At 42.6% G+C, this 10135-nt stretch overlaps 1 protein-coding gene across 4 annotated transcripts in view; it reads right to left on the reverse strand.

Moving 5' to 3' along the window:
• Positions 1 to 3837, reverse strand: part of LOC115120058 (cytochrome P450 4F3) — a 35387-nt gene extending 31550 nt beyond the window's left edge. For 2 of the 4 annotated variants that reach the window (XM_065022960.1, XM_065022957.1), the window contains exons 1-3: positions 3628 to 3665; positions 2151 to 2388; positions 330 to 474 (exon numbers count right to left, since the gene is read on the reverse strand). In XM_065022960.1, coding sequence (XP_064879032.1) covers positions 330 to 474; positions 2151 to 2388; positions 3628 to 3650 — 406 coding nt within the window. In that variant the 5' untranslated portion in view covers positions 3651 to 3665. Of the gene's footprint in view, positions 1 to 329; positions 475 to 2150; positions 2389 to 2927; positions 3035 to 3627; positions 3666 to 3731 lie in introns of those variants that run through there. The other 2 variants (XM_065022959.1, XM_065022958.1) reach the window with 2 other exon arrangements.
• Between the last annotated feature and the right edge of the window lie 6298 nt (positions 3838 to 10135).

The raw sequence follows: 10135 nt of genomic DNA on the forward strand, positions 1-10135 counted from the left end.
TCTGATAAGTGTTATTGATATCGAAATATTACCCACAGACATGGGTGGACCTTACTGAAAATTGTTGTTAGACTTTGCCAGCCCAAAGTAGACAAATGTGTGAAATGTGGCCCTCTGGTCCATGGACTAAATGAAGTGGTATTCTGTATACAGGGCACACTGTTCATTAGGGCACACAAAGTAAAAAACGTTTTGAAACATTTAGCAATGGGAAATGAAAATGAGCACTTCTTATTGGACAATTCCAGTTAGTCCCTCCCGGGTTACAGTTGGTTTTCGTCAGTTAGGTGCCCTAATGAACATGAGCCAGGAGTGAAAGATGTATGTACCTGGTGCCAGCAGCAGAGGCTTGATGTAGTCAGGGTGGAAGAGTCGTACCAGGGAGTAGAAGGGGCCCAGAAACCAGGAGCAGGAGTGGCTGTAGGTTCTTACCAACTGATCCACCACCTGCAGGCCCTCCTCCGTGCTCCGCATCTACACACACACACCACACACACACATGTAGGTAGAAACACACACACACGTAGGTAGAAACACACACACACACACACCACACACACACCCACACACACACGTAGGTAGAAACACACACACACGTAGGTAGAAACACATGCGCACACGCAGACACACACACACATTTTGGTTCCTCCAGCATTGGGACATTTGAAGGTAATGTTTCATGGTGTACTATTGCTGAAACCAAACTTCCATGTGCAATATCCAGTCACGGGTGTCACAAAAACCCACTGCTGAAACAACTGCAGGACTGATACAAAGCTACTCCTTTCTAGCCGCAGGCTGGGGGATAGTGGTGTGGAACGAGTGGCCAATGAAGACTTTACAAGGAGATGTTTTGTACTGTAAAGGGCAGGACGACTGGAGCTGTAAAAACACACTCGTTTTCAGTGTTGACAACTAGAGCTGTAAAAACAGACTCGTTTTCAGTGTTGACAACTGGAGCTGTAAAAACAGACTCGTTTTCAGTGTTGACAACTAGAGCTGTAAAAACAGACTCGTTTTCAGTGTTGACAACTAGAGCTGTAAAAACAGACTCGTTTTCAGTGTTGACAACTAGAGCTGTAAAAACAGACTTGTTTTCAGTGTTGACAACTAGAGCTGTAAAAACAGACTCGTTTTCACTGAGCTTTACTCGTTTTCAGTGTTGACAACTGGAGTTGTAAAACAGACTTGTTTTCAGTGTTGACAACTAGTGTTGACAACTGGAGCTGTAAAAACAGACTGTAAAACAGAGCTGTAAAAACAGACACGTTTAAAAACACACTTTTTTCAGTGTTGACAACTAGAGCTGTAAAACAGACTGTGTTGACAACTAGAGCTGTAAAAACAGACTCGTTTTCAGTGTTGACAACTTGTAAAAACAGACTCGTTTTTCAGTGTTGACAACTGGAGCTGTAAAAACTGACTTTTTTCAGTGTTGACAACTAGAGCTGTAAAAACAGACTTTTTCAGTGTTGACAACTTGTTTTCAGTGTTGACAACTAGAGCTGTAAAAACAGACTCGTTTTCAGTGTTGACAACTAGAGCTGTAAAAACAGACTCGTTTTCAGTGTTGACAACTGGAGCTGTAAAAACAGACTCGTTTTCAGTGTTGACAACTGGAGCTGTAAAAGACTGACTTTAGTTTTCAGTGTTGACAACTAGAGCTGTAAAAACAGACTCGTTTTCAGTGTTGACAACTAGAGTTGTAAAAGACAGACTTTAGTTTTCAGTGTTGACAACTGGACTTGTAAAAGACTGACTTTAGTTTTCAGTGTTTGTGGTGCAACACTTACAGTAGCTTACCCTTCTGAACAACAGGAAGAACCTTTTCCTGTAAACAAAGCACTGTTGCCTAACAGTCAGCTTCACTAGCCTAATACAAAATGGTGGTCACTGAGACTTAAAACATCCACTGAATTCACAACAACAACAAAAACATTTCCTTTCCCTGGAGCAACATACATTTAAATTAATATTGGATCAGTTTATTGGATTATTTTGGATTATTAACCAAAGTCAAAATGTTTCATCTCAACATGCAGGTTGTAGTGTAGGGGTTAATGTCCTATCAATTCCATCCATTAATTCAGTCTGTATACACACACACACACACACACACACACACACACACACACAGTCTGTTTTCTCACCTCTCCCAGGTGTCCCATCAGCCAGTTTTGTGTGGGGGGTTTACTGAAGCACCGGAGACGTCTGGTGAACTGTGCATGGCTCCACAGCAGACACACGACACGGAGGGACAGGAGGAGGAGGACAACCAGAGCAGAGAGCTGGAGGAGAACAAAGAGGGAGCAGAGAGGAGACAGGAGACGACCCAGACCCAGGAGTCCATCTAGCAGACGATCCAGCACGGCATCAATAACAGCCATCCTGCATAGAAACAATACCATCAACCTTAAATCAAATAAAGCTATTCTACTCTATTCTATTCTACTGTTTTCTATTCTACTCTACTGTTTTCTATTCTACTCTACTGTTTTCTATTCTACTCTACTGTTTTCTATTCTACTCTACTGTTTTCTACTCTACTCTACTCTACTGTTTTCTACTCTACTCTACTGTTTTCTATTCTACTCTATTCTATTCTACTCTAGTCTAATCCATCCTGTATGATAGAGAGTAGAGACACAACAAGGGTTGAGAACACATAGAAAAACGTCCCGCTTGGTCAACAGAAACCGCAGCTCTTCAACACAATGCATCTCAACTGATGTAACTCAACTACTGTGCTCATAGACTGTGAAGTAGGCCTACACAGTGCAAAGAGAATCCAATTCTATATCACTTGAATCAGTGAATAACAATATATCCTAAACCAACTCAGTACGCTCGGTATGATGGCTTTTCTCGCTTCAACACAAAGACTGACACCTAATTATAGCTGGTCGTCTGCTCACACAGATACTTGCCTTTCTTAGAAGATCTGACTGGCTTGCTTTAGCTCCTCTCGTGCATTGAGACAGTCTCACCCTTTCAACATCTCTTTATCTTCATCTCTTCCACCACACACTGGCTCAACACACAACAGGAACCTACAACAGGAACCTACAACATGCTCTAACCCTATGGGCCCTGGTCAAAAGTAGTGCACTAGAAAGGGTGTCATTTGGGAGACAGACACCATGCGGGTGTTGATATTTTAAAGGATGTGTTGCGCTGTACGGTTATATTATACAGTTATATTGCATACTGTAGGCATGTAGGCTATTTTCTTCCCACTCCTTAAAACTACAACTCCCATATAGCCTACTCCGTGATTCTCCACCGCTCTTCCACATTCTGATACCCAGAGGCATCATTTTTTATCATAGCCCAAAGGTGGTTTTTCAATTCTTCCAATGTTACATGACTTTGCCAATCAACTTATTCTTAACAAATCTGAATAAGTGTTTAATGTTTCTGTATCAATAATAAAACATTGCTTTGGGGTCATCTTAATTCCACCTATAGTAATTTCATGAATATAGACTTTATTTCAATCTCGGTTTCTCTGGATGTCCTGCCTGCTCCCGCTCTTCCCTCCAGGCTCCCCAGCATTACGCACTCCAGCCACCATCATCACCGACACCTGCCTTCCCCCGTCATGCGCATCACGATTATTGGACTCACCTGGACTCAATCACCTCTGTCATTCCCTCCCCTATGTCTGTCTGTTCCCCGCTTCAGCATTCGTGTTCGTGTGTCTCTGTATACCCGTGCGCTGACGCTGTTACCTGTCTGTTCCGAATAAACGTTCAACTCCCCGTATCTGCTTCTCATCTCCAGCGTCGGTCCTTACAGAATGTTGAAGCCACCAAACGAAGCATCCGGGAGTGCTTGCTTTCCGGTTGGTGGTGACGTCGGGGGGGGATGTATAAGCCAGCGCGCTGGGCTGTCACGCCCTAGTTGGCTTGAGAGGTTTCTTACCACGGTTGGCTCGGAAGGCGCCCATCCCATGTCAGTCCTCAGGATCGTTGCTACGCCTCCACCGGTGTTGTGCCCCCCACCGCCAGAATTCGCCCCCTCACGCGGACGTGCACACACTCAAATCTTCATTGTTGCAACTTTCTGGCTAGTTGAGATTTCTGCTCTTCACTCCGTTGTCCGTTCCCATTTCACTGATCTTAGTAGCAGAAAGCAGGTTTTATTTGTGTTCTTCAAGGCAGCTGTCAGTGATCCCGTTAGGCTGCATTTCATACATTTTTTTGTGGCGGTTTGATCGCGGGGGAGGCACAAGTAATGTCTGCAGTTTTGGGTTTGGCTATTTTGTTTTAAGTTTATTAGTCTATAAAGCTCTTTGCCAAAATTCGTAATCTCGCCCATGTCTAATTTGACTAGTAGTTCTGAAATGTTTATTGCTTTCCTACATTGGACTCCCTCTGTTTAATATAACATGTACTTTGATGAATTTCTGCTGCCTATCCTGATGAATTTTGTTCTATAGAAAGCATTTGACTGTGTGCCACAGAAAGTATGACTCTGGTGACACAATTAAGTTAATTATTGGGGGTTTGATAAGGCCATCTATATTCTTTGTAGCTGTTTACATACCACCACAGTCAGAGGCACTAAGACAGCATTGAATGAGCTGTATTCTACCATAAGCAAACAAGAAAACACTCACCCAGAGGAGGCACTTCTAGTAGCCGGGGACTTTAATGCAGGGAAACTTAAATCAGTTTTACCAAATTTCTATCAGCATGTTAAATGTGCAACCAGAGGGAAAAGAACTCTGGACCACCTATACTCCACACACAGAGATGCACACAAAGCTCTCCCTCGCCCTCCATTTGGCAAATCTGACCATAATTCCTGATTCCTGCTTACAAGTAAAAATGAAAGCAGGAAGCACCAGTGACTAGATCAATAAAAAAGTGGTCAGAGGAAGCAGATGCTAAGCTACAGGACTGTTTTGCAGCACAGACTGGAATATGTTCCGGGATTCCTCTGATGGCATTGAGGAGTACACCACATCTGTCGTTGGCTTCATCAATAAGTGCATCAATGACGTCCTCCCCACAGTGACCTACATACCCCAACCAGAAGCCATGGATTACAGGCAGCATTGGCACTGAGCTAAAGGCTAGAGCTTCCACTTTCAAAGAGCGGGACTCTAACCTGGAAGCTTATAAGAAATCCCGACGAACCATCAAACAGGCAAAGCGCCAATACAGGAATAAGATCGAGTCATACTATACCGGCTATGAAGCTCATCGGATGTGGCAGGACTTGCAAACCATTACAGACTACAAAGGGAAGTACAGCCGAGAGCTGCCCAGTGACACAAGCCTACCGGGTGAGCTAAACTACCTCTATGCTCGCTTCGAGACAAATAACACTGAAACATGCATGAGAGCACTAGCTGTACCGGAAGACTGTGATCACGCTCTCCGCAGCCAATGTGAGTAAGACCTTTAGACAGGTCAACATTCACAAGGGCCAGACCGATTACCAGGATGTGTACTGCGAGCATGGGCTGACCAAATAGCAAGTGTCTTCACTGACATGTTCAACCTCTCCCTGTCCGAGTCTGTAATACCAACATGTTTCAAGCAGACCACCATAGTGCCTGTGCCCAAGAACACTAAGGTAACCTGCCTAAATGACTAACGACCCGTAGCACTCACGTCTGTAGCCATGATGTTCTTTGAAAGGCTGGTTATGGCTCACATCAACACCATCATCCCAGAAACCCTATATCCACTCCAATTTGCATACCGCCCAAACAGATCCACAGATGATGCCATCTCTATTGCACTCCACACTGCCCTTTTCCACCTGGACAAAAGGAACACCTATGTGAGAATGCTATTCATTGATTACAGCTCAGCGTTCAACACCATAGTGCCCTCAAAGCTCATCACTAAGCTCATCACTAAGCTAAAGACCCTGGGACTAAACACATCCCTCTGCAACTGGATCCAGGACATCCTGACGGGTTGCCCCCAGGTAGAAAAAGGTAAGTAACAACACATTCGCCACGCTGATCCTCAACACAGGGGCCCCTCAAGGGTGCGTGCTCAGCCCCCTCCTTTACTCCCTGTTCACTCCAACACCATAATTCAAATTGCAGATGACACAACAGTGGTAGGCCTGATCACCGACAACGACGAGACAGCCTATAGGGAGGAGGTCCGAGACCTGGCCGTGTGGTGCCAGGACAACAACCCCTCCCTCAACGTGATCAAGACAAAGGAGATGATTGTGGACTACAGGAAAAGGAGGGCCAAACAGGTCACCATTCACATCGATGGGGCTATATTGGAGCAGGTTGAGAGCTGTTCCTTGGTGTTCCTTGGTGTCCACATCACCAACAAATGATCATGGTCCAAACACACCAAGACAGCCGTGAAAAGGGCACAACAAAGCCTATTCCCCACCAGGAGACTGAAAAGATTTGTCCTGGGTCCTCAGATCCTCAAAAAGTTCTACAGCTGCACCATTGAGAGCATCCTGACTGGTATGGCAACTGCTCAGCCTCCAACCGCAAGGCACTACAGAGGGTAGTCAAAGACTCCAGACACCCCAGTCATAGATCTTCTCTCATCTACCGCATGGCAAGTGGTACTGGAGTGCCAACTCTAGGTCCAAAAGGCTTCTTCACAGCTTCTACCCCCAAGCCATCAGACTCCTGAACAGCCAATCAAATGGCTACACAGACTATTTGCATTGCCCCCCCCCCCCTTTTACGCTGCTGCTACTCTCTGTTATTATCTATGCATAGTCACTTAAATAACTCTACCTACATGTACATATTACCTCAACTAACCGGTGTCCCCGCACATTGGCCAGGTCGCAGTTGCAAATGAGAACTTGTTCTCAACTAGCCTACCTGGTTAAATAAAGGTGTTCTCAACTAGCCTACCTGGTTAAATAAAGGTGTTCTCAACTAGCCTACCTGGTTAAATAAAGGTGTTCTCAACTAGCCTACCTGGTTAAATAAAGGTGTTCTCAACTAGCCTACCTGGTTAAATAAAGGTGTTCTCAACTAGCCTACCTGGTTAAATAAAGGTGTTCTCAACTGGCCTACCTGGTTAAATAAAGGTGTTCTCAACTGGCCTACCTGGTTAAATAAAGGTGTTCTCAACTAGCCTACCTGGTTAAATAAAGGTGTTCTCAACTAGCCTACCTGGTTAAATAAAGGTGTTCTCAACTAGCCTACCTGGTTAAATAAAGGTGTTCTCAACTAGCCTACCTGGTTAAATAAAGGTGTTCTCAACTAGCCTACCTGGTTAAATAAAGGTGTTCTCAACTGGCCTACCTGGTTAAATAAAGGTGTTCTCAACTGGCCTACCTGGTTAAATAAAGGTGTTCTCAACTAGCCTACCTGGTTAAATAAAGGTGTTCTCAACTAGCCTACCTGGTTAAATAAAGGTGTTCTCAACTGGCCTACCTGGTTAAATAAAGGTGTTCTCAACTAGCCTACCTGGTTAAATAAAGGTGTTCTCAACTGGCCTACCTGGTTAAATAAAGGTGTTCTCAACTAGCCTACCTGGTTAAATAAAGGTGTTCTCAACTAGCCTACCTGGTTAAATAAAGGTGTTCTCAACTAGCCTACCTGGTTAAATAAAGGTGTTCTCAACTAGCCTACCTGGTTAAATAAAGGTGTTCTCAACTAGCCTACCTGGTTAAATAAAGGTGTTCTCAACTAGCCTACCTGGTTAAATAAAGGTGTTCTCAACTAGCCTACCTGGTTAAATAAAGGTGTTCTCAACTAGCCTACCTGGTTAAATAAAGGTGTTCTCAACTAGCCTACCTGGTTAAATAAAGGTGTTCTCAACTGGCCTACCTGGTTAAATAAAGGTGTTCTCAACTGGCCTACCTGGTTAAATAAAGGTGTTCTCAACTAGCCTACCTGGTTAAATAAAGGTGTTCTCAACTAGCCTACCTGGTTAAATAAAGGTGTTCTCAACTGGCCTACCTGGTTAAATAAAGGTGTTCTCAACTAGCCTACCTGGTTAAATAAAGGTGTTCTCAACTAGCCTACCTGGTTAAATAAAGGTGTTCTCAACTAGCCTACCTGGTTAAATAAAGGTGTTCTCAACTGGCCTACCTGGTTAAATAAAGGTGTTCTCAACTGGCCTACCTGGTTAAATAAAGGTGTTCTCAACTAGCCTACCTGGTTAAATAAAGGTGTTCTCAACTAGCCTACCTGGTTAAATAAAGGTGTTCTCAACTAGCCTACCTGGTTAAATAAAGGTGTTCTCAACTAGCCTACCTGGTTAAATAAAGGTGTTCTCAACTAGCCTACCTGGTTAAATAAAGGTGTTCTCAACTAGCCTACCTGGTTAAATAAAGGTGTTCTCAACTAGCCTACCTGGTTAAATAAAGGTGTTCTCAACTAGCCTACCTGGTTAAATAAAGGTGTTCTCAACTAGCCTACCTGGTTAAATAAAGGTGTTCTCAACTGGCCTACCTGGTTAAATAAAGGTGTTCTCAACTAGCCTACCTGGTTAAATAAAGGTGTTCTCAACTGGCCTACCTGGTTAAATAAAGGTGTTCTCAACTAGCCTACCTGGTTAAATAAAGGTGTTCTCAACTAGCCTACCTGGTTAAATAAAGGTGTTCTCAACTAGCCTACCTGGTTAAATAAAGGTGTTCTCAACTAGCCTACCTGGTTAAATAAAGGTGTTCTCAACTAGCCTACCTGGTTAAATAAAGGTGTTCTCAACTAGCCTACCTGGTTAAATAAAGGTGTTCTCAACTAGCCTACCTCGTTAAATAAAGGTGTTCTCAACTGGCCTACCTGGTTAAATAAAGGTGTTCTCAACTAGCCTACCTGGTTAAATAAAGGTGTTCTCAACTAGCCTACCTGGTTAAATAAAGGTGTTCTCAACTAGCCTACCTCGTTAAATAAAGGTGTTCTCAACTAGCCTACCTGGTTAAATAAAGGTGTTCTCAACTAGCCTACCTGGTTAAATAAAGGTGTTCTCAACTGGCCTACCTGGTTAAATAAAGGTGTTCTCAACTAGCCTACCTGGTTAAATAAAGGTGTTCTCAACTAGCCTACCTGGTTAAATAAAGGTGAAATAAAAAACATTAAAATAAATAAACATTGACTCTGTACCGGTAGCCCCTGTATAAAGCCTCCACATTGACTCTGTACCGGTAGCCCCTGTATAAAGCCTCCACATTGACTCTGTACCGGTAGCCCCTGTATATAGCCTCCACATTGACTCTGTACCGGTAGCCCCTGTATAAAGCCTCGCTACAGTTATTTTACTAGTGATCTTTAATTATTTGTTACTTTTATTTTTCATATTTTAATTAACACTTATTTTTCTTAACTGCATTGTCTTAAGGATCCGCCCCTTTTTTACATTTTCGCCTAAAATGATATACCCAAATCTAACTGCCTGTAGCTCAGCACCTGAAGCAAGAATATGCATATTCTTGCTTGTGGAAAAGTGAAATTAATGTAGGAGAATATAACATATTAGATCTGGTAAAAGAGATCTGGTAATGTAGGAGAATATAACACATTAGATCTGGTAATGTAGGAGAATATAACACATTAGATCTGGTAATGTAGGAGAATATAACACATTAGATCTGGTAATGTAGGAGAATATAACACATTAGATCTGGTAATGTAGTAGAATATAACACATTAGATCTGGTAATGTAGTAGAATATAACACATTAGATCTGGTAAAAGAGATCTGGTAATGTAGGAGAATATAACACATTAGATCTGGTAATGTAGGAGAATATAACACATTAGATCTGGTAAAAGAATATAACACAGAGATCTGGTAATGTAGGAGAATATAACACATTAGATCTGTAGTATAACACATTAGATCTGGTAATGTAGAGAATATAACACATTAGATCTGGTAAAAGAGATCTGGTAATGTAGGAGAATATAACACATTAGATCTGGTAATGTAGGAGAATATAACACATTAGATCTGGTAAAAGAGATCTGGTAATGTAGGAGAATATAACACATTAGATCTGGTAATGTAGGAGAATATAACACATTAGATCTGGTAAAAGAGATCTGGTAATGTAGGAGAATATAACACATTAGATCTGGTAATGTAGGAGAATATAACACATTAGATCTGGTAATGTAGGAGAATATAACACATTAGATCTGGTAATGTAGGAGAATATAACACAGTAGATCTGG

This window comes from Oncorhynchus nerka, linkage group LG10 (assembly GCF_034236695.1).
Source record: "Oncorhynchus nerka isolate Pitt River linkage group LG10, Oner_Uvic_2.0, whole genome shotgun sequence".
NCBI lineage: Eukaryota > Metazoa > Chordata > Actinopteri > Salmoniformes > Salmonidae > Oncorhynchus > Oncorhynchus nerka.